The following is a 25,053-nucleotide window of genomic DNA, read 5'->3' as shown; positions in this document are numbered from 1 at the left end:
ATGTGCTGCCCTCTCTTTCCACACTCCAGCTTGAGTGGTGTTTCTGCTCTGGGTACATGTAAGACCCCTTTGTATGTCCAGTACCAAAAATACAGTAGTTTACTTGCCACAAAATAATTCAAAAATCATTATCTGCTCTTTTACCCTGACTTGCAGCTGTTCCTATGGGATGGTGATTCTGAAGCACTCAGCGTGGATAAAAACTGGAGTTTTTCAGTGTCAATCCAAGGGCTTTTGCCCTTGCTAAAAAGCAGTAACAGTGTGGGTGTCCCTGGACCAGTGTTTGGCCTGGTGTCACCTGTGCTGCTTCTAAGGCACTGCAGGAGAGGGCCTAATTTATCCTGCAGGAGTTCGGCTTAATTTGCCCTGCAGTTCACCTCCTACAATGGGAAACTCTTAAAAAACAGTAAATCCCAATAGATTTGGACCACCATATCTGGAGTTACCTTGAAGACAAAGGTTAAATAGCATGGTTCTGAGCAGTCAGTCAGTCAAAGGCTATAGATTTGGGAGCTTCCTCATGAACACCTCTGCCTGTGCCAGATAAAGCAGCTGTAGGTGCTGCTTTCAGGCAGAAGATTGTAATTTTTTTCTACACAGCTGTTGCTCAGTGGTATCTCATTTCAGTTGCTTTCCTGCTTGCCCATTAAGGGTGCACTGAAGGCATAGAAGTGCCTCCATTTCCCATCTTGAGGGCAAGAGGAAGCTCTCACTTGTCTCCACGCAGCTGCCTTGCTCTCAGCTGAGTTCTCTTGGGGAATGATGGCCTGTAGGCTGTATGGGCAGAGCTCTTTTCAGCCCAGGTGCTTTGGGCTTTGTAGAAAACGGAGTAAATTCCCATTTTTGTTTTACTGTCTGGATGTTCAGGGAAGGCTTTGTAAGATTTGGCTGATAAAAGGTTGCTCCTTCAAAATAAAGATTGCCACAATCATCTGTGATCAGATATCAACCCTTTAATATGTACCACCTGTCTTGGCCCTGACTCCATGTCTCCTCTCAGCCTGTCTCAGTATTTAGTGTGAGAAGCTGCTTCCTTTGGCCACCTCACAGGGCTCAGCTCTTGCGTGGAACAAATGTGATACCTGCTATAAATGTGGGTCTGTGGGTATCCTGAGCTAGTGAGATGGACCTGTGTACAAGGAAAACAAACTATAATAAAGAATGGATTTCGAAACATAGATCATGAGAGAGGATAAATGTGGTGTTTCAATGGCAGGTTGTGTCCCAGAAGACCTGTGCAGCTCTTTAAAAGAGTCTACAGGGATAGGGAGAAGGCCTCTTGTACTGTTTTATTTTCAAAAGGCATTTGGCAGGATTTTATGCCAAAGGCATTTGGGGACCTTGGGTCAGTGATCCTATGGAATGTGTGAAGCCCTCTTGTCTAGTTTAGGAAAGTCAGTGGATTAGGGCAGGGAATTTTAGCCATACTGACTTTAGACTAGTGAGGATGAGGACTGGATAGAAAGGGAAACTCGGTGTAGTGTGAACTGAAGCATGTGGTTAAGAATCCAAATTTCACCCAACAGTGGTGACTCTGAGCAGTGCAAGAGCACATTCCTGACTGAAGGTCCATATTGGAACAGATGTGCTCTGGCTTCAGTAATGGTCAAGAAAGCAAACAATGTCTGGAGCTAATTAGGAAAATGAAGCCCAAACTTCCCAAAGCAGCATTAGCTGGAAATCCATAATGCATCTTTATCCTGAGCTCTATGTGTAGATGAGATGAAAAGTGTTGCCCAGTGGTTGCCAAGTGTTTCTGCAAATAGATATTTTAGGGTAATGCTCATCTACATTGAATTTTAGGTGTCTTAATTCCAAAAGAGGCTGGGGAAAGGAGGGGTGAGATTCTCATACTGCTGCCCATTGCTTGCCCTGAGATCTGCCCTGCAGTGCCAGCTGGCAGGAGCAGGGTGCTGAGGAGGAGGCTGAGTGCAGCACTGTGTCGCAGCAAGGGTGAAATGAGAGCACAGGTGAAGGCTTCCAGAATGGCAGGATTCCAGGGACAGGCCCTTGGCATGACAGCCTGGGACACAAGCACGGTGCAGCCCCTGACTGCCCCTTTTCCATGTGCTTTCATCTCCAAGGCAGCGAGCAAGTGTGCTGATGATGCCAAGAGGTGTTAAAGAATAGTCAATAAAATCAAATTGTATGTTCCCAGAGCTGGGTTCCTATGGGTCCTTGGGATTCTTAAATTGCTGAGCTACAAAGGTGTGGGTTACATAGCATGACTAAAGCCACCTGGCACCTTTGCCATCAGGCAGTCGAAGGCAATGTGTGACTTCAGTTTCTGGGAAGGGTTGCAGAAATGATCAGAGGAACTAAAGGAGTGCTGGACAGGTGATCCTATGAGAAGGGCTGGAATCTAGCCCTGGGGTGAGTGTGACAGGAGGGAGAAATTAAATTCTCATAACTGGGTTCAGTGGGAAGGTCTTCAGGTGTGTGCTTTGATGGTCAAAAACCTGCCAGGATCCTTTAGAGGTTTCTAAACCTCGGAGTCCTCACAGTATAAGTGGAGATCTTGAGGTTTAATGACTCATTATAAATTAGGAATAATTATTTTAGAGGAGGACTAACTTTTGTGAATGTAGTGATCATGTATCCCAGCAAATGTCTAAATTTCCTGTGACAATGAGCCTGAGTGGTGATGAAGTTATTCAAGGTTGTCAAAAACTGGAAAAAAAAAAAAGATTGAGTGCAGTATCGTGAGTGTGGCTGGCAGCTTGTCCAGGGTGTTCCAAGGTCCCTGAGCTGTCCAAATCCCCATGCTGCAGAGAGGATCACAGGAACACACAACAGCCTTTTGCTTGTTAAGAGTTGAATCACACTGCTGATCCCTGCTCCTGTGTGGGAACAATGTGTCCTGCATTTCTGGACAGGAGCTGGAACGCAGCCCCTGCCCACAGAGAGCTTTGGCCAGGCTGATGGACAGCGAGTCCAGTGCTTCTGTAGCACAGCACAGGATCCCAGCAAAGAGCTCAGGGGTGGAAACTGTCCCTTACACAAAAAACCATGTTTGTGCCCAGATCCAAGTTACCCCAGGACTGCCCGTGGGCTGATTTTAGCAAAAGAGAGGTGATAATGAACGGGATTGTGCTGGAGGAAAGCTGCCTCCCCTCCTGCAGCCCCCTGTGGCTGCAGAGGGCTGTTCTCACGCCCTGAACACCTCACCCCCTGGAAACTCCCATATGTAACACCTTCCCTGGAGCCAGACATCGAGCAGGTAGAGAAGGCCCCGGGGTATTTCTGTGTCTCTGTGGAGCAGCAGCTGAGGCTGGGTTTTGGCAGCCCAGGACAGCAGCTCACCTTGCTGCAGCCACCCCGGGCACAGGGCTCAGCCTCCTGCCCGCCCAGGCACTGCGCTGCCTGATCAGCTTGTTCCTTGGGCAGGCCAAAAACCTAACTTTGGGGCAAGGGGGAGAAAATACAAAGGAAATACAAACAACCCAGACATTGCTCTCCGTTGTAAATTTTTTTATAATTTTTTTTTTAATGATGGCTGTTGGAAGTTGCTCAAAGGTTTGGGCTGTCGCAGTCCCGGCGAGATGGCAGCGTACAGATGAGACCGAGGTGCCAGGTGGCCGTGGTGAGTCCCACCACACCTCTGGTACACAGAGCAACGCGGAGTAGCGTGGGGGTGTCTGATCAGGAGCTCTGATTTCGTTTGGTCCTTCGCACTCCTTCACTCATCATAAGACGTTAGCACGTTTTGTCACTACAGTTCAAAGTTTTGCATCTACGAGCTTCTCACTTACTTTGTAATATGTTGGTAATAGTTTAAACACAATAAACAGCTTGGCTATGGAAATCAGTTATGAAGGACAAAATACAGTTTGAGACCACATGTTAATGCAGTCCTAGCGGGCTTCACCAGACAAATCTAAGTGTCTATCCTGCTTCACCAGAGCAATATTTGAGCACTAATTAGCAATCCAGAATGCTAACGATCTCTCTGCTGCTTTGTTCCTCATTGTAATTAGGAATACTTTTAGCGTGTTTGTTGTCCTTGGGGTTTTTTTTTTCAGAGCTGACATTACAAAGCTGTACTTTTCCTATACTAAGTGGACATTCTGTGCATTGCACTTCATTGCACTCAATAAAATTCAGTTATAGGCAGAGGGTTTAGGTTAATCACCTGTCCCCCATGGTGAGCGGGCAAAGCAATTCCTGTGCTGACATGGATGGCACTTCTGTACAGTGCTGGACTTCACCATTACACTGCACTGCAAAAGGCTCTTCTACTCTTATTCAACATGGTAAAAATATCAGCATCAACATGAAAATCAAAAGTTTGTGGCTAGGGCACAATGTCCTGAACCACTCACAACTGTAAAAGGGACAAGCAGAAGCTACTGTTGTAGGAAGAGATCTGTGGAAAGTCACTAGCTGAAAGTTAAGGTATTTTTCTTGCCTTTACCTGATTTTTATGGCTCTGTCAAACATGGTAAACTTATTCTACTCTGTGGCATGCTTCCTTTGGTCCTTGCCAAATATTTGCCTGTGAAGAAGTGGGCAAAACAAACCCCCAAATTCTGAAGGCATACAATGTTTGTAACATCTACAGGGGTTGGATTTAGTTTTATAAACAGGCCTAAGTCTTACCAAACCTTGATTATTTCAGCAAAATATAATGACGACCTCACTCCAAACAAACATTTCCATTCTCCTGAAACCCAACGTACAAATTCCACAATCTAGTTACACATGCCATGGAACAACAACTCATCTTTCCCCAGCGTCTGCACGGGCAGAGTGCAGTCTGTCTATACACATTCCCCGTATTTTGGTAACCAATGGTTCCTGGGTTCTTGCTGGCGGGAGCTTAAACCAACTTACATGACATTTCAATATTTCTTTCATGACTGGCTCCCAAAACAAAAACCATGACTGCTTTGTTTGGTTTTTTTTAAGACCCGATTACTTTGTCTTCAGATTGTCCCAGGTTAGGGCTTGATGTTGCCAGGTGTCTGGTTTGGCGCTTCTCGAGCTTCTGCTCCGCACTCTGGTACCTCTTTGAGTGCTTGGTGGTTCCTCGTGCACTGTGCTGAGTGGCAGCATTGATTAGTTATGAATGTACAAAACATCTGACCAGCAGGTATTGGAAAATCATATCCAGGTAGATCCCTGGATTTTTTAATAAACTAAGAAGATTTTTTAGAATGATTCAGCATCAGAATGTCTTCTGCTTATGACACTGAAATTGTTCATAGATTTCATGATCTTAATTCATTTATGAGACAGCTATTAAAAAAATGGTTCTGTTCAGAGGTGGTTTAGCTACACTGGAGAATGCTGGGTTTAACAGGGAGCACTGGTGCAGGGAACTGAAGGAAGTTTCCCAGATCAGTTGAAACCTGTCTCGAAGACTCTGGTGCTGGCAGAGCGAGCCGGAGGATGGCACCGTGACTGGCAGGTGACCAAAGCAGTACAAAGGAAAGAGGCTCTACACTGCAAGGCTGCCTGCCTGTATTTTTTCCAGTTTTCCTGCTTATTTCCATCCCAGGGTGTCCAAAACTTGTAGGTCACTGAAGTAGCTTTGTTTGGTAGGCTTTTCAATGCATTTTTTTCCTCTCTTTTGTGTGTGTCCATAGTCCTCATCAGCTCAATGAGTTGAAATGTGCAGCAGGCTGTGTCATACCCATTCCTGGACAGGTCTTTTGTAGTACACAACATTTTGCTGTACCTCTTTGTTTTTAAACTGGAAGATTGTGTATACCAGGACAAGGATACACAGAGACAGGATGCAGGGGATCACCACTGCGATGGCATTGACAGTGCTGGGCACGTCATTTATTGTCACCATGATATCCACGTCGTCGTGCGGGAGGCGCCGGTCCTTGCTCCGCTCCACTTCCTTCTGGTTGCAGCCCATCCAGTCCTTCAGGATTGACCTGGGGTAGCCTGGCTCCACACTCAGCCTCTGGTTATCGAACTTCCAGTACTCCTTGCCTTTGTAAAAGTAGGTGTAAACTAGGAGACAAAACAGAGAATATTTCTCACTATCTCCTATTAATGAACTGTGCTTGTGGGAGGATATTAAGGGAGCCTGGACAACCTGAAGATGGACACTACCTAAGTCAATAAAACACATTTATCCAGAACATTCCCAAGCCATTGGACAGTGAAGGTGGTTTTGGAGCTGGGATTTAAAGGAGAAGCCATAACCCTGGCTAGTGTGTTCAACATTGCCCATGGAACACCATTCCCCTTAGCCAAGACAAGCTAGGAATTAAAAAAGAAAACCCTACTATCTTTAAAGGAAGGTTCTGCAGTGAGTTATTTTTTACTAAGGCATCTGTAAATATGTGCTCATCATTGCCAAGTGGTTAACATCATCTGCAGGGTGCCAGCATGTGCCTGGGTATGACAGTGTTTGAAGAACACCCCATTTCTGTTCACTCAGTCTGAGAGAGCAAATGCTGAGCAAGAGGAGTCCTTTTGCCACAGAATACTGAAGATTTGGCCTGTGTTAAGGAGCAGTGTTGTCCTGCTGCTATTAAGAGGTGATGCTTTATGCTACATGTTGTTTGGAGCACCTCCCTCTCCCCAGATGACCCATTTTCTAAAGACTCTCAAGTTATTAGGAAAAAAGAGAACAGGAGAAGGGAGCTGTGGTGAAAGTGTTGGTCTTCTGCACTGTCCCCCAGCTTAGCTGGCTCTCACTGTCATTCCTCCAGCCTGGCCCAGCCCTACAGCCCTCCTCTCACACCACAGCTCCAAATCTGAACACAGCCTCAGTGGCACAAGCCCCTTCTGTTGGCTCTTTCCCTAACTGGAGGAGGAGGAAATTTTCAAATCAGAGAAAGAAATGTGTTGGAAAGAGCCTCTGGAGTTCCAAGCCCCTGCTCAGAGCATAGCTTCAAGGCTAACTACTAACATCAGACAGGTTGGAGCCTTTAGCACAGAGCCAGAGCTCACTACAGGTGAATCAGGAGGAAATGTAAGTTCCAGCACCCCCAGAACCCGGGCCCAGGAACAGTTGGGAAGGGTCTATTGCGCAGAAAAAGTCCCATTCCCACAGAGCTGGACTGCCACAATGTGGTTTAGCAGCTGAGGAGGTGTGGGTTGGGATGAGGGTCAGGAAGGATCTCAGACTGCTGCTGCTCACAAAGCCCAAGTGACCCCATGGCTTCTGAGACTTGATTCCTGGATCAGGAAATGCACAAAAGACTCCACATCCAACCGCCCGGCTCCCAGCCCAGCCCAGCTCTTCCCGATCTGACAGGTGCAATGACTGCAGACACATACAGCCTTCCTTGCTGATGAAAGCCCCCTGAGGAGCCTGAGGGATTCCTCTCCACACGGTGATGGGCTTTGGGTAGCCTGGGTCCGTTGCTCTCTTGTCCTCGTTGTACCTCCAGTACCTGTCCCCTTTGAAGAAGTAGGTTTTGCCCACGGGCTCCCAGCGCAGCGCCGTGTCGATGCCCTCCCGGGGCAGGCAGCTCCCCAGCTCCACCAGGCTGTGAGGGTAGCCTGGCTCTGCCGTCACTTCCTTAAAAACCCAGTACTTATCTCCTAGAGGTGAGTGGGGACACAACAACAAACAGATTGGCCTGTTAGGAGTCTGAGTGGTATGAACCTAAACCAACCGCAGTGAACCGCAGCATCTTGAGGGCTTCCAGGCTTAACTGTAATGTGTGAAGAAGCTGCTCCTCCACTTCATTTGGAATCTGAAACCTCATTTCATCTGCTGCCCTCAGCTCTTGTTTTGGAGAGCAGTGGAACAGCCCTTTCCCATTTACCTTCCCATACCAGTCATGATTTCAGACTTGTCTCATCCTGTCTGCCATCCTCTGCTCAGGCTGAAGTGCTGATCAGCCCAAGCTTTTCAGACATTTCTGTTGCCTTTCCCTGAGCCTCTCAAGTTTTAGAAAGCTGAGGTACTGGAGCTGCAGACACAAAACCAGAAGCCCAGGTAGTGTGGTTTTGTACTGGCCATGCTTTCCAGCCACCCTTCCCTGCTCACAACTTGCTCTCAAGTTACAGGATCCAGTTCAGGCACTGTCACCATACAAGGAACTAAAGTGGGCCCCAGCACAAGGTTGGTCATTTTGTCTCTTTAGGAGACAATTGTCCAGAAATGAGGTTTGGGAGTGCCCTGCACCTGGAGAGGCCTCAGTGCCCTGGCAAAAGGTGTTCAAGGAGATAAGCAGGGCACTGGCACTCCCTGGAAATGGGAGCTGTTTTTTATTATCACATGAAAGTCAACTTCCCCTAATTGATATTGACTCTATACAGAGATTGTCCTGGCAAGGCCAGCCCACACTGAACCATATTTTAAGGATCAATGGCTGCTTCAAGTGCCCCCTTGGAAAAGGGCAAGGGTGCAGCGTACCTGTTTTCACCATTTTCATGCCAAAAAAGCAGCCTGAGCTGAGGCAGGAGTGGCTGGCTGGTTCTGAACTGTACTGTACCTTTGAAGAAAACGAATTTGCCATCAGAGCGCTCGTAGGCTGCGTCGATCTTTGCAGGGAGGCCCTTCCAGAACTGCTCAATCTGCATGGGGTACCCCTCCTGCACCCGGTTGTTGCGCAGACGCCAGAACCAGCGATCCTGAGGAAACCAGAAGCCTCTTGAGACTCAGTACTCTTGTCTTGCAGTCAGACCTGGCTGGGTCCAGCATCCAGCACTGCTAATCCTTGCCTAGGCCCCACAACCATTACAGACACAAGTCCTGCTTCAGGCGGCAGCTCCAACCCAGCCCAACACTGTCTCCAGTGTGGGAAGTGCTGTGGGGGGAGGATGGCAGCACAAAGGGGGAGATGTTGATTGATGGGGCAGTGAAAAAGGGTGGAAAAAAGGAGAGGGGAAAGGAGCAGGGGGGAAGCGAGTCCACAGCTGTAAGCATTGTGACCTCTCCATGTCTTGTCACTGAGGTGCCATGCTTGTCCTGGTTCAGTTGAATCTTGGCTCTTGGAGCCCAGGAGGGTCAGACAGCCTGAACTGTGTGAAACACACAAGGTTTAAAGGCACAAAGGAGGTATGAAATAACCCTTTAGATATTTGATCATTATTTAGATCTGCAGTGGATGCTTGGGGATGAGTATGAGCAGAACAGAATCTTTGACACTTCTCTGAGATACCATCCCAACCTTCAACTCATTTCATTTCAGGAATCTTCTGCAACTGATGTGGTGTGTTCATTTAATAACCTTTAATATGTCCCTTTCCACACTTCACACCCAATGGGCAGAGGGAAAACCGCTGGTATTTTGGAAATGGGATCAGGGATGTGCATATTGTGTTGGTACTCTAGTGGGTTATTGAGCAGAGGGCTGTAGTTTACAAGAAAGGCTGACTCAAACTCCCCAGGTAGGCTGAGTGCTCCTGGAGCCCCAGTTCCATGCATGTCACCTCTGAGACAATGAGGCCTGCTCCCAGAGAAGCTGTGGCTGCCCCATCCCTGAAAGTGTTTCCAGCCAGCTTGGACAGGGCTTGGTCTAGTGGAAGGTGTCCCTGTCCATGGCAGGGGGTGGAACAAGGTGGTCTTTAAGGTCCCTCCCAACCCAACCCAACCCAACCCAACCCAACTCAACCCAACCCACTCTAGGACCCCATGGTTTGCCATGGTACTGTTTTGTTTTGTTTTGTTTTGTTATTGTTTCCTGGCTTTACAGGTGGCTCCTCTCAGGCTCAGTGGTGTCTGAATTCTCTGCCAATGCACCCAGTTCATATTTTGGAGCACAGGATGCCCGGGAATTTTGTAAATCCCATCAGGCACTGTTTTCAAATATTACAGAACCAATCTGCTCACACTTCCTTCCAATATTGCTCAGTCATCACCCTCAGAGGAACAGAGCTATCTTCACAGACATTTCAAATCTCACTACCAAATACTTCTATCAACCTTTTCCAGCAATAAAATGAAGGGAAGACTTATGGGTAAGTGGGAATTCTCAGTACCTTGAAAACAAACATTTCTCCTCGAAAGAGAGCCACAGTGTTAAAGTTGCCATCACAGATGTTTGGTTTGGAGCCAGGCAGAGCTGGCCTATCACCCAGGGGAGGACTGGGAGGTCGTGGGTGTCTCTCGTGTTTTCTTTCCGAAGTGGAGTGAATTCTGCGAACAGGAAGAGTGGGTAAAGGCCTGGTTGGCTCCAGGGGCTCTATAGGAGGACCTAGAAGTGAAAAATAATATATTTAGCAAAGTGGACAAGCTTGTTTTTTTTCTGTAAGCTTTAAAAGGTTCCAGGCTGGATGGACAGCACTGCCAGGGATTTATGTACTCCTGATGCAGAGCTCATTCCCTAGAAATGGGGAGCAGGATAAGATGCATCCACATGTGGAAACTATCCCAAAACAGACAAGTGATAAGAACTGAAGAAGAACCAGAATATTTTTGTAGGTCTTCCCAAGGAGGCTGGAGCTAAAAGGAAGGAGGAGCCACACCAGTCATGTTCCCAACTGAAATGAAAGGTGGTAACCCTTAAACAGTAATGTTCAGTAGACCATAAAAAAGGCAACAAAAACCCCTGGAAACCAAAGCAAAACCAGAAAAAAAAAGAAGTTAGGGTGTGAAAACCAATGCTACATTGTAAGGGGAGCTGCAGGGAGCATTTAATTACCCAGCAGTGACCAATCTGTGCTGTCCCTGGTGAACAGCTGTGACAAGGGACCTTATCCCACTCAACTGACGACCTCCCAGCACAGCTCTCGCTTTCCATCCTTCCTCAACTCAGCTCTGGGATCTGACTAGGCCAGAGAAATAAAAACACAAGTGAGCTAGACTGGAGCAGAGGTCTTAGCCTCTTGCCATAGGATGTTTTCATTAACTGTTAGTGGTAAATCTGGGGTAAATCTCACTCAGAGTCACATTTATTGTTGCTTCTCAGAAAAGACCATGAGTTAATATGGCAATAAACAGAAGGCCATTAGAGCAAGGGATTTTAGTGGGCTTGGGATGTGAAGATGGTTTATTTGCAGGGATCATGGCTTCCATCTCATTCTGAGCCTGTAGGATAAACCCCCACCTGTGGGCAGAATGGGGGCTGGTGCCATGGGTGCTGTTTCAGTGTCACAGATTGGGGCCAAGGTGCTGCACCCCAGCTGCAGGTCAACACTGGCCCTGGACAAGGCTCATCCTCACAGCCTGGAAGAGTCACCCCAAGCTGGGCACCTGCCCATAGCCAGGGAAGGGATTTATGAAGCAGGATTGAGGTAGCCATGGAGTCCACACCTTTGTGGGGTCAGAACAGGGCTTTTGCAGATAAACATTTTGAACTGTGCAATCTGAAATAATGGTTTGGTGCCTGAGTCCCCATGGCAGCTTTACTCTTAAATGTTCCATTTTCAAAGGCTTCCTAAAAATGGGTGAGTGCTTAACACGCCCAGGAAAGGTGACCAGGTTAGGAACATCCTCACAGCTAATGACAAAGAAGCCATCAGAGAAAGCCACCTCAATAATTGTTAATAAGGGTGGAACAGTAAGAATCTCGTGTGCAGGTGCCACAGATATGATGTTCAGAAAGTACCACTTGGATGGTGAAGTCCAACTTCTGCAGTACCAGGCCAGAAACCTCCACCAGCAAGTCCTGTAATGAGCACAGTGTTTCCAGGGCAGATGGAGATTTCAAGCATAGAATATCCTCTATAATGCACAGTAAACTGCTCTAATGATTAAGCCCTGTCGCAGCTGAAGTCTGCCTTACCTATTGCCTGAGTTTGTGCAGCTTTAAATTCAGTGCTTTCTTTCTTATGTCTAGTGTCTCAACATTTAATAATTTACAGACCCTGACTGGAATGTTTTTAAAATTCTCCTTAATTAACTAAATAGAACAGCTTCTTTGGTCTGTTGTTGCAATGGCTTTTGGTTTTTGGATCTTGAGACTTACACCTTTTTCCTAAAGCTTTTCAAATGGATAACTGTATTTCTTCAGGGCAACAAACTATGACTCATCATGCAATACTTTGTGCCATGTGCAGGTATTAGCAACTATTTTTATTTACTTTATTCCAGAGCTTTAATGAAGGATATCAAATATTGCTTACAGAAATACTTCATGAGGATTCTCTGATGATGGTTATCCTTGGAAAGCTGTCTACATGAAATGGATAAAAATACTGTAGTGATACTGTGTATTTCTCATCCCCTCCAATCTTATCAGGGCAGTGCCCAGTGTTTTTGCTAACCATAATTTCCAAGCTCTGCTACTGCTAGAGACCTGTGGGTTTTCCCCAAAGGGGATGCAGCTGAGGTCTCCAGACAGTGCCTGTGACAGGAGCAGCAGGGCTGGCCCAGGCAGGGCAGGCACATCCACAGCAGTGCTGCAGGGCAGCTCAGGAGGAGCCTTTGGAGACATGCCCAGGTCTCTGCAGTTGCTGTGCTTCTAGTCACACTCAAGTTCATTAAACACATCCTTTTTGGACCAAGCTAAACTTGAAGATGCATTTCTGGAGTGCATCCAGGATGCTGCAGCTGCAAACAGGGCATGGCAAGAGCTGACCCACAAAACCACCTCCTTCCTCAGAATATATACAACATGAGTGTCCCAGCCCTCAGGGTTTTATTTATTTCACACCATCCCTACACGTGGCTGGATCTCCACACGTGCTGCTGCTGCTCCTGCTGGCAGCCACTGACCCTGCTGACACCCACAGGACCTTCCTGTGGTGTGAAGCAAAGGCATTCCCCAAGGGCAGCAGGTCAGCTGGATGTCTGGCACAGGCTGGAAAGCTCCTGGAGGCAGAACTGGGTACACTGGGACCTGCACAGGAAGGGCTGGGAGTGGAAAGAGGCCCCACACAGACCCTGTAAAAGGACAGCAGGGACAATTAGTTTTGGATATTAAAAATGGCACTTGGTGCCAGTGACAGAACCCAAGTAAATAAAGCCTGAAAACCAGCAATTCACATGCTCAGTGAAGATGAACATGCCTCCACTAGGAAAGAGGAGTCTTGACTGGGACCCAAGCAAGGGGACAATAATCAGTGATTTACTGAGCACTGCACTCATTAAACAGCACCATGACCCCTTCCCTCCTATGCTGCTTTCCCCGTGGATTTGAGTGGATGTGGCTGGTAAATCACACTGGAAAGCCTCCAAGCCTGTCCTGTCTGAGAGGATTCCCCTGCCAACAGCCTGGCACAAGGGTCAGCTGTAGCCCATTGCTGCAGAAACACAAGGGAGGTGTAGTTTACTGTTCCTCAATCCCCGCTTTGCAAGGGGCAAATGCTGCCATACCAAACCAGAGATGACCATGAGCAGTAAGAGGAGGACATGACATTAATTCCTTCTCCTCTCTTTAAACAGAAAAAAAGGGTGAGACAGGGGTAGCACCTAAATAAAAAAAAAGATTAATGTGTCTGACAAAGACTCATTGGACACAGAGAATCTGACAGAGAATCTGACCATAAGGTGCAGAACAGGGACTGTAGTATTATGCTTATAGGATGGAAATTTAACACCACCATGACTGGAGTTACTAATTCACTGTCTCTGCACCAGTGAGGATCACTCGTGTACCCAGCCACAGCCTGCCCTGCCCTGTACAGACAGTCCTGCACAGCTCCCCTGTTCACCCTCAGTGCTCAGTCACAGTCATCTGTGGAGAAGAGGGAGGTTCAAACAGCCCTTGCAACCCAGGGCACCAATGTGAAGGTTTTAATTAGCCCTAAAATGCCACTGAAACAGCCCACATAGAACAGTCATAGCAGAAGCAGTTGTACACACCGTGGTCAAGATGATGCCAAGCAAGGATTCAGATGAACTAGAGCTTTGCTTTAAGGAAAACATTTGCTAGATCAGTGGAGAGAGAGCTCAAGTCAGGCCCAAGAAGGGAAGCTGGTCCTGTAGGTACTCACTGCTGGCCATGGCCAAACCAGAGCTGGATATGGCCAAACCAGCCCTGGCAAGGCTTCCCACACATGCTGCAGGTGGTCTGCAACCTGCTTGGATGCAGACTTTGTGATTTCATTTCAAAATTCCTCTTACTGTCTTTCTCTGCTAGCCACGGATGTTTCCTTGCTACCTTTCACTCATTTTTGGTTTTATAACCTAGGCCTTCTAATTTATTCTGATTGAAGATTTGTCTCTCTAGACTGCCTTTTCATTTTTAGTTGCTGCCTCCACTTGGTCCCTGAGTGTGGCTTAAGGTGGGAGGTGATCCTTCAGTTGTGCACATGCGAAGAGCAGAGGAGTACCCTGAAAACATGGAAATCCTCAGGTCCAGGTGTTACTCAGGCAGAATTTGGTGTACAGTTATGGGGATGGAAAGCAGAAGCACAGCCTGTCCATTGGTGGAGAAAGTGCTCCTCATAAGACCCAAGGCACTGCAGGGTCCAACTGGGCACAAAAGCAGAATGAGCAGACCCCATCCCTTAGGAAAGCTCACTGGTCATTCCTATTTCCAGACTCCCATCACAGCTTCAAAAACAGCTCAAGGCAGGATGGAACAAGTTTACCATGAGTGTGTGAGCAAAGAGTCACTTAAGACATGCTGGGACTGTGGTAATCAATACAGAGACTGATCAGATCCACCAGTGTGAGCAGGCAGCAGAGCACACAAACCACATCCTCTGCCACTACACTTCTGAGCAGCTTCAGAGAATCAGACAGAGGAAAAATATCTAAGTGAGAGAGGTTATTGCATGGGTCTGCAAATGGGCCTGAACACAGTCACCTATCATCATGTGTTATCCCAGCACCAGTGTGCAGCCACTTCCACACAGGAAGCAGGTAAGAAATCTCCTGGAGCTGGAACTCTCCCTTCTGGAGGGAAGCACCTTGCTGGGACTCTACAGACACTGTGTAGAGAAGAGTTTCTTCCTCTCTATCAGAATCAAGGCAAAGAATGTCAGAAAGCTTTTGGGTCACAGCAGATCACCTTTAGAGTGTGACTTCCACCACTGGCACTTAGCCTCCTCCCTTCATGCTTCCTCTGTCGCAGACCATCTGAATACCAAGGTGACCTGTGAAGATAACACAGAGAGAGGAGGCATTTAGGAGCCACTGTGTCGATAGTTGAGGACAAAATATAATTGTACTGTCCTCCTGGCTATTGACAGAGTGTTCCCTCAACTGCACAGCACCTGCCTGCAGGCTCAGCACCTTCCTGGCTCAGCCGGTCCCAGCCAGCGGCTCCCCAAGGCTGCCAGCACAGAGGAGGCTTTGGGTCAGCTCAGGGGAGAGAACCATCCACTTAAACAAAGGCTTGTCCTTATCTTCTTAATATTCACTCCGAGAAGAAAACTATCCTCCAGACTACTGTTATGGTTTGAACAACTCACAGGAGGGCTTTGGTTTGAAAAAGCTGAGCTGCCAGTGTGTTTCTGCAGCACTGAAGCAGCTGTCCAGGTACACAGGCAAGGCTCCTCAGCCTTCTTCCAATAAAAGCCTACGATCCAAGGGAGCCAGGGAAAGCAAGAGAAACCACCTGGCTGCTCTGCAGGCTCCAGGGCAGTGCAGAGAGGCCCCTGCTCACACTACATGATGTAGCTGCCAACAAGCTATGTCAGGGGCCAGAGATTGTCCACAGAACTCCAAGTGCAGGAAGGACTCCTTTGCCTCACTCATTTGACAAAGTCACCCACAGAGCACTTTGCACCTCTGTGCTCAGCCTTCAGGGCTGAAGTGAGTTAAGATGTCCCAGTTAGCCTGGATCCTTGCCACAGTGCAGAACAAGCCCCAGCTCCCACAGAACAAGGGGTGGACAGTCAAGACCCCCATGATCATCACTGGGTGGCAGTGATGGGTTTCTGGAAGGGTTTCTCGAGCCCTTCTTACAGACATTCTCCTCTGAATGACCCAGGTGACAGAGGTGACAGAACATTCACCTGGCAGACCAGTGTCCACAGCAGACATCCTTGCTCTAAGGCAAAGGAATGCTTTCCTGGGCTCTGGAACGAGGTGATTCACCTTGCACTTGGGTTCTCTGCTTTGGGTGCCAAAAAACCAGGTCAGAAATTCCCAGGCTTAGGTAGGCAAATGATGAGAGGTTAGGGCTCTGCAAGATGCTCCAGTTTCCTTCAGGAAAAACTTTCAGAAGCCTGACATCTGCTCCACAGAAAAACAGAACATTTTTCTATACTCAGAAGAATCTGTAGGATGAGAAAGTATTTTCTGCCCAGCCATAACACACACCAGTGTTTTTCCATCTGCTGAGAAACCTCCCAAGAGAGATGGGCTCCCTCTCAGGCTCTCCTCTGGCAGAGTCCTCCAGGTGTCATGTGGAGGCCAAGGACAGCACTGAGAACCAGGCAGTTGCTCCCTGTGTTTCAGAGGAGTGGGAATGAAGACCTGGCATTTGGCAGGTGAGGCTCTGTGGATGCACCAGAGGTGGAGTCTGGTGTTTCCTCCTGGGTCCAACAGAGTCTGTGGACAGGGGGAAAGGTGTAAATGAAGTGATGCAACATAGAGAGTGTGTCTGGTATCCCTGCAATGTGCCAGAGATGTGGCAGCAGGGCACATCCCTCCAGATTCCTGACTGCCAAAGATTTTCCTTTCTCTCTCCTCCTATAAGCACAGTACCATGGGGCAGGGATCCACAAGTCCCAGATCTCGCAGGTTCTACAGATGATGTTACTCTGCTTCCTCCCCATGTCCAAGGGGACATTTTCAGAGAACATTCCCAGGTCCCACGTGACAGCAAAGTTTGCTCTGATGGTCCCACTCACACTGCAGTGTCACCACATGGAAATTCTCCACCAGGTCTTTCTGCTGTTCCCTCACAGCCATCTCACAACAGGTGCAGCTTACAAGTGCCCTGGGATGGTCACAAGGTTACAAGAATCTCTGTGGCTGCCACTGGAAAAGGGGGGCAGGTGATGGAAGCGGTGCACCGAGGGGGTGAGGCCGGCAGAAGGCCCTGGCTGCTCGTGGACACTGATCTCCTGATCCTGGACGTCAGAGCTGGTGTTGTGCAGTCACCAGCCAGGGGCTGGAGTGGTTTCATGCCCACTCCAGACCTCAGTCCTCGGGGGTGCAGCACGTGCCATGACTGGGATCTCTTCTGTGGAACTGCACAGATGTGTGAGGCTGAGGCTCCCTCAGTGAAGTTTGGGATGACCCAGATCTCTGAGGCTGTCTCCAGGGTTAATGACCTGGTCTACCTTTGAGTGATTAGGAGACCTCCCCTTTGTGACCTTTGGCTTTGAAAGGCCCTTGAAGGTAATGGCCTGGTTAACAGCCCTGTGCACATGAGCTGTCCCTGTACTTCATGTCCCTGTGCTCTGCAGACAGTGTCACAAGAGCCACTGCCCGTGAGAGGCTGCCTCATCACCCACTGCAGACCAGAACAGAGAGCAGGGTGTGAAGAATCATGGAATCACAGAACCATTCAGGATGGAAAAGCCCTCTGAGTGATCAAGTACAACCCCTAACCCAGCACTGCCAAGCCCATCACCAAACCATGTCACCAAGTGCCCCATCCACATATTTTTTGAATACCACCAGGGATGGTGGCTCCACCACTGCCACAGGCAGCTGTTCCAATGCCTGACCACCCTCCTAGAGAAGAAATTTTCCCTAATACCCAGCCTAAAACTCCCGTAACACAACTTGAGGCTGTTTTCTTTTGTCCTGTCAGTTGCTACATGGGAGAAGCCTGAGCCCCAGCTGCCAGGACAGGGTGACCAGTGCTGAGAGTGACCAGCTCAGGCTCTGTGCCACAGCCACAGCTCAGCACCTCTCCCCTCTCCACCTGCAGAGCAGCTCCCTGCAGCCCTGGCTTCAACACTAGCAAGGTAAGAGGCAACTCAGCAGGATATCCAGGGGACCTGGTATCCAAACTGGTATCACTTCCAGTTTAATTCCTTCCTGCGCATGCTGCTTGTGACACAGGCACATAAATACAGAGGGAGATACCCTTCTGTAAAACACATATAAAGTAGAGCCCTGCTGTTTCCTTGTTTTGTCAAGGAATATGCTACAGGAAGCAGCTCTCAGGAGATGGGAATGTTGCTGACTTGTGTTACAGCTCTGTCATGCAGGGAGCTGCTGGCCTTGCTCTCAGTAGTTCAAAATTGAAGTAACATTTTAAACATTGACCTTATACTTATCAGAATGAAGCACAAACAAGAGTTCACATCACCTACTGTCTCTGTGGGTGAGTTTTGAAATAAATTCAGCAGAAAATAAATTAAAAATTCAACAAGTCATTATATGACAGATCTGGACATGTTTTTCTTCTAATGGATAAACACAGATACAATATAAACCACATTTGAAATACATCATTCTCAAAAGGTGATAAAATGGACTTCAGCTTTAGTAGAGCCTCTGTTCTTTGTACTAGCAACTTCAGTGGAATTAAAAATTGGAAGTTTTGATTACAACTTAAAAAGGATGGTACAGGCAAGACAGTGGCTCTGTGTCTGACTTTGCAGAGTAGGTTACTAAATAATACATATTGAGCACATGCTGCTGCTGTAGAGAATGTCAAAGCAGCAGGAAAACAGGAGATTTTGGGTTTTGGAGAGATTCTCTGGTAGATGGGCTTTTGGTATTCCCAAGGCACAAGAAAGCAGAGTGGCACTGTGGAAATAAAATACATTAGTTGAATGTTCCTGCTAAAGCTAAAGAAGGATATTTTAGCAGGCCCTTCTCAGTTTTGAGATCAGATGAAGGGTTCAGTTCTTTCACCATTAGTTCCAGGGAGAAGCATCACCTGCATTTTCCACAATTTCTTTGTGAACCACAAGCATAAAACCTAATTTTAAATTAAACTTTGTTTTTGGGCTGTAACTGTACCAAGGGCTTAAATTTCTGCCTGGGGAAGGAAAGCTCCTGCTGCAGGAATTGTTCCTTCTTCTCCCCACAGGATGAGTTATCTCTAGAACCCCTAACACCATCCCCAGCCCATTCCAGCTCAAAGGCCTCAGAGTCCCATTCTGGGGAATGCTGGTCCCAGCTCAGCCCCTGCTGATCTTGGTTTGAATCCCAAAAGTGAAGCAGGATTCACTTTTGGGATTCAGGCTGTCAGTTCCTTATCTGCTCCCTTTCCAAAAACATGTCTGAAAACAGAGAAACCAGTCATTTTTTCTTGATTGTATTTCCACTATCTGCAATAAATTACTTTTTTTCTTTCTGATTAATCAAAGTTCACAGAAACTAAAGCAATATTTCAAAATAGAAACAGCATAATGGCATTTTGGCAGCTTTCAAAAATTAACACTTAGATCTATTATTTAAAGAAAGTTTAACACTGACTACCAAGCACTTTATTTCAAAACCCTTCCAGAGTCTCTGCTCTCCTGAGCACCAGAACATGTATTGTGTTATAGTATTCATAATTAAACAATACCACAGGACAATTAACATGCAACTTCACCTGGTAATGATCAATAAGAAGATGCACCAATGAGATGAGACAGTTCCCCTGGGTGTACTTTAAGCCATCTTATTTTATATGTTGGACCTTACTTGGATATCTGCCTCACACTGAGCCTGGACTGCTCTCTACAAATGCCTGGTTTTTCCCACTGCCCTCACAAGTCAGAGAAATTAGACAAGAAAAACACTATTCCTAGCATCTGCACTTAAACAATTAATCTCAATCCAGTCACAGAAAACAAACACCAAATCTGACTCAAACATCTGAGATGCAATTTAGATGTCTAAAGTCTTGCTACACTGCTTTAGAGTCTTACAGGTCTTGGCACACATTTTATTAGCAGCAATTTCAAATTCACTGGCAGACCATTGATGGAAACACTGAGTGTCAGGCCTGCCACCAACCTCTGCAGCAAGCCCTGAGAAACACCAGCTTTCCCAGTGACCACCATCTTACAAGTATTTTTTTCACTTTTAATTCATATCATATCTGCTCTGCTGCTTCTGGGAGCTAATATTTGACTCCAGCTGCACAGTTACATAGCACAACTGCTCTGTGCTGCATTTATTAAGTAACCTCTCTGTCAAACTTGTACTTTCCACAAAGAATGAAATCAGGGATTTGATGAAACCTATCCATCACAGGTTGCCACAGACTGTGGCCATTAGTCTCAGTCTCCCCTTGTGCTCCTAAAACCTGGATTTCTCTTTGCTCTCAAGAGTCTCCTTCAGCCAATAATTCTGTGAATTCCTGTCCTCACACCCTGGCATCCATGATCCAATCACATGGCACCACATCATATGCAGGCTCTAGGTTTTCTCCCATAATCTCTCTGCCCCTTTTCTATTTCCTTGAGCCCAATATCTTTGTGGCACATGCTGTACAACATGTTCAGCTGGAGATTGGAAGTGTTCCCTAAGCAGATCCAAACTTTCTTTCCCTTACCTTATATATAATGAGAAAAGAAAAAGAGTAAAAATACTTTTTACCTTTCCTTGGTGTTCCAGGCTCTTTGCATTCTTTTCCTCTATTTGCACTGGTTGCTCCTAATGGACAAACCTTGGGCACAGCAAAGCCTGTTTCTCCCTTTGAAGTACTCCTTGATTTGGGGACACAGTGAGGGATGGAGCAGCAGTGGCATCACAGAGGTTTGATTATCCTGACTTGTGCAGTCATCTGGTACTTAGTCCTGGGTGAAGGGCTTTAAGCAGTTCCCCTCTGGGCTCTGGCAGGAAATGCAGCCCACCATCTGCAGGCATGCGGGGGCTAATTGTAAAACACTCCCTAGGCTCAAACTCAGTGTGAGTAAGGAAGTAGGAAGGGCTGCTCACCATAGATTTTCTGAATTCCCTGGAGGTCATCCTGGGGCAGTTTGAAGTTGTGTGTTTCCATGTACTGGTAGAAAGGAGCCATGATAGCACTGGGGTCGTTGGAGTGCTCCAGACCCAGCGCATGCCCCAGCTCGTGCACAGCAACCAGGAAGAGATCGTTCCCTGTGGGAGGAAGGCACAGCCAGGTTAGCACACAGACACGCCTCAAGCCATCCCAGCCCCTCTTGCCCACAAAGCCAGAAGCAAATGCTTTGCTCTCCTACTGCACAGCAGGTCACAGTGCCAGAGTCAGCTCCTGGAGATGGTTTTAGTCCCAAAAGCCTGCACAGCCTTTAGCCATTGTCAAAGAATGAGCCAGAGCCTGCCAGCCCCAGAGCAGGTAAAACAGGCAGTGCCTGGAGTGAAAGGATACTGACTGTAGACTCCTTTGTAGAGAATTTACAGAAAATGGCCAACAAAATGGTCACTCTGACACCATTGGCTCCTTATCCGAGTGCTGCAAGGAGAGGTGAGAGCACAGTCTGTTAATCAGTGGTGGGCTGAGAGCTTTGTGCCTCTTCTGGGTCCTCTGGTGACATGCTCTGATCAGTCCTGGACCAACAAATGGTAGGGGAGGCCTGCAGGCACCTGGCAAGGCAGGGGGAAGGACAGAGGAGAGCAGGGTAACAGCCAGTGTCCCATGTGGGCAGCTCCATCTCCTCCAGCAAGGGCTCCTCAACTCTGTGCTTTTACTGCTGGACCCCTGGCACTGCCACGTGTGCAGGAGCTGAGCACAGGCAGCTCCGTCCTGCCCCACTCCCACAAAGGGAAAAGGCTGGGTTGGATCCCAGTGGCAGAAGACAGAAGGAAGAAGGAGGAAAGAAGGGTCAGGACTCTTCCTGACAGGAAGAAGAAGGGATGAGGAGCCCTGTCTGGTGCAGAAGCTGGGAGCAGTGCGAAGTAGGGGTACCTTCAACTCTAGAGGCACACATTCCTCTTCGGTCCCACGGGCCTGGGACCCTCATCTCTTTGATGTAGAGTTGTCCCTGGATCTCCTGCTCCATAAGGGCACTGGAAAGTGACCCAGACAATGCTATGTAGGGATGAAGACACAGCCAACAAGGACTGATGGAAAGGTCTCCTCATGGCAGTAAAATGTCTGAGCCCTCAATTCTGCCTGAATTTGGGCTCCTCTGTTTTTGGGTTTTTTTTTGGCAAGGCAGAAACCAAGAGCACTTGCAATCAGACATTTGCAATCAGTTGTCAGTGGCAGTTCAGTGGCTGCTCTGCAGCCTCTCCAAAGAGCTTCCTCACACCTCCAGTGAACAAAGCTCAATTCTGTGCTGAGCTCTACCTGAGACAGGAGATGCAACAGTGACTTACACAGAACCACCCCCACTTCTTAAACAGTTACTGCTTCACTGTTACCCATAAAAACATGACAAAGCAGTTTCAGGGGTCTGAGAGTCTCCTCAGCAGGGAGCTTTGCCAGTATCTGAAAATACCTGAAGTCAGTACCAAACAGTGCTCCCCAGCCACACATACCACCCCCAAATGCTTAAATGCCCTAAACATTTGAGTTGGATGGTGAAAGCATCTGAATATGCAAGACATGTTAAAATATACAAATAATTTCAAATCAATTTTCAAATACAATTATCCAAAAACATATACAGCCTAAAATTTAGCCACATATTTATGGAAAATTTTAGAATTTCTGTATTTTGGAAATTCAAATAAAGACCCACTTTGTAATTTTTTCTCATCTGTTGGTGAAAAATCTGGTGTGTGCAGAACAAGTTAATACAATGTCTAACAGCACAGTATAAAATCCATGAAGTAATTTTGTGGTAAAGTTTGGAGGACTGATCATTCTTCACAGGTTTTCAAAACCACTCAGGCTTAGAAGATGCACCCAGATTCCAAATGGGATTCAGAGAATCAATGTCCTTTTGCAAAATTGAATGGACTTAGTCTCCTGTATCAGCTAAATGTTCATGGAAGCATAATTTTTCACTGTCACCACAGCTGCTCACACATGGAAGTCCACAGTAAAGGTCACTCAGTACAGAGCTGACTTCATGAGACTCTGCTCGCCACAGGCTCACAGTCTGTGCCCATGCTCAGGGACATCTTTCCTCACCTTCCCTTGGTGGCATTTTCTTCCTTGCTAAAGTACCTGCAGTATTTGTGCTGCCAGCAGATCTAGAACTTGTCTCTATAAAACTCTACATATAAATCTATGGAAGTGACTTGCCTCCATGTGCTAATCCTTTACCAGGAGCATAAGATCAGGCACTATCTTAAGTTAAATTAGATTCAAATAGCCTTCAATCATTTGTTTCTGCCCAAAATAAATGCCAGCCCACTTTACAGGCGGAAAACGAATCCCACAGACTCACAGGATGGTTGAGGCTGGAAGGCACCTCTGGAGACTGTCTGGTCCAATGCCCAGCTCAAGCAAGGTCTAGTAAAGCAAGTTGTCTGGTCAGGTTTTGCATGCCAAGTTTCTCGTACATGGAGACTGTCTGGTCCAATGCCCAGCTCAAGCAAGGTCTAGTAAAGCAAATCGGGTTTTGCATGCCAAGTTTCTCGTACGGGGGAGCTGCACACAGGGCACTCCAGACGTGCCAGGTGGAGAGGGGAGAGGAAGGACCATCTCCTTGCTGGCACTGACCTGCTGCCAGTGCTCGTTCCGAGGCAGCCCTGGCTCTCTTGGCCTGCTGTGCTCGTGACTCATGTTCAACTTGCTGCCAACCAGGAGCCCCAGGTCCTTTCTGCAAAGCTGCTTCCAGCCCCTGGGCCACCAATAGTCTAGGGCAGGGCTGTGCATTTCCCTTCCCTCACCTTCCCTAGGTTCCTGTCAGCCTGTTCCTCCAGCCTCTCGAGGGCTCTGAACAACAGCATCACTGGGCACTGTCATCAAACACTCCTCCAAATTTCCTGTCATCTTCAAACTCACTGAGTGTGCACTCTGCTGCATCACTGATGTCATTCCATCAAGGTATTAGTCAGTACTGATCTCATGCAACTCCTCTAACACAAATCCTGAACTTCTCCATCTCACGGTTATTGCAGCCAAGCATGCAACTGATCTTCACACTACCCACATTCTTCAGCTATCAGGTCCAGCAGATCATTGTTGTTTGTTCTTCGGTCACCAGTGAGATAACCAGTCAGAGTTCTGTGATGATCAGCAAGATGAAGGCTCATTCCTGAAGAAGTACCTCAACCACCCCAGTGGTCAGGCCAGCCAGCTCTTCCACTATGAAACAGATACACACTTTTCCCCAGCTATGCTTAGAAAATACTCCTTCCTGCAAAAACAGCTGTAGAAAACAGCTGCTGCTGTCCAGTTTTAAACCACCATTCTGGCTGGCAGTTATGTGTGAGGATGTCACAGAGCACAGAAAATGTTGGGAAGCTTTGCTTGTTGCAACTAGAGGTAAGAAACTCAAAGAAATGAACTGTCCCATTCCAGCACAGCCACAGTGGGCAAGTCAACAGTGAAGTGGAAAAGTTCTCCACCTCCATGGCCAGAAGACAACCCGAACCAAAGCAAGGATAAACCCAGGGCAATGGCTGGAGCAGATGAAGTAGAGCTCAAGAGAATTCCTAGAAAGTGAACTGACCTCCACAGAAAGCAGGGCAAGAAGCTCCTCCTAGTTCTTTCCAAGTACCCTGATTCTCAGTGCTGTGGTTGCTTCTCATCACTTTTGCTGAAAGGCAGACTTGGCAGAAGCACACACAGCTCCCTTTCCTTCTGCTCCCTGCCCTGGACAAAAATTTCCCATCACTGTTTAATCCCCTCCTCTTTCTATTCTGGCCTCCTCTCAGACACATCTGTTGATCTTTTCCTTCCAGCATGCCCCTGTTATCTCCTTTCTCCATCCTGCTGCACATTCTAAGGGGGTCCCAGGTCTGAAATAACTACATCATTCTCAGAGAACAAGTGATACAGCATTTCATGGGAGGAGATAGGAGAAAGAAGTCTTAAGACCATTTCAGAAGCCCAGAGTTCCCAAAAATCCAGCTCTGGATTCATCATCCTGTTTTCTCTTGAAAGGTCACTCAATCAGTAATATTGTTAAGCAACAAGCTCCCTTTAATTTGCTAATGGTAGCGAATTCCATAGCATGGAAGAGAACATATTGTTCCTTTTGAAAGGGTAGGATAGGATTTGCTCTGAAAAGAAAATACTGAAGTATTGAAGTATTTTGAAGGCTCTCTCCCTCCACAGCACTCGGCCTGGGGCTGTGAGGGCTCTCTGTGTTCTCACCCACTGCTCAGCTTGAGAAATCTGGAAAGGAGCTTGTACCTCCCACATTGTTTCTGTTGGTTCCTGAACATACAGGAAGGTCTCTGACCTCCCAGTTCTCCACATTTCTTGTGCAACAACAGTCTCCATAGTGTCCACCTTCTTGGAGAAAGATTCAGATGGAGAACCAACAGCCTAGCTTGATGCTTTGCTATGGAAA

General features: G+C 47.4%; 1 protein-coding gene across 2 annotated transcripts in view; it reads right to left on the bottom strand.

Annotated features, from left to right (window-relative positions):
- Positions 1-3,456: 3,456 nt before the first annotated feature.
- Positions 3,457-25,053, bottom strand: part of MMP24 (matrix metallopeptidase 24) — a 45,978-nt gene continuing 24,381 nt past the window's right edge. For both annotated transcript variants that reach the window (XM_039711286.1, XM_039711283.1), the window contains 5 exons: positions 20,597-20,758; positions 9,901-10,115; positions 8,412-8,550; positions 7,246-7,512; positions 3,457-5,967 (listed from right to left, as the gene is read on the bottom strand). In XM_039711286.1, coding sequence (XP_039567220.1) covers positions 5,630-5,967; positions 7,246-7,512; positions 8,412-8,550; positions 9,901-10,115; positions 20,597-20,758 — 1,121 coding nt within the window. In that variant the 3' untranslated portion in view covers positions 3,457-5,629. The remainder of the gene's footprint in view (positions 5,968-7,245; positions 7,513-8,411; positions 8,551-9,900; positions 10,116-20,596; positions 20,759-25,053) is intronic.

The sequence above is a fragment of the Passer montanus genome, unplaced genomic scaffold (genome assembly GCF_014805655.1).
Source record: "Passer montanus isolate IOZ18808 unplaced genomic scaffold, ASM1480565v1 scaffold249, whole genome shotgun sequence".
Classification (NCBI taxonomy): Eukaryota; Metazoa; Chordata; class Aves; order Passeriformes; family Passeridae; genus Passer; species Passer montanus.
This window is presented reverse-complemented; position numbering and strand designations above follow the sequence as displayed.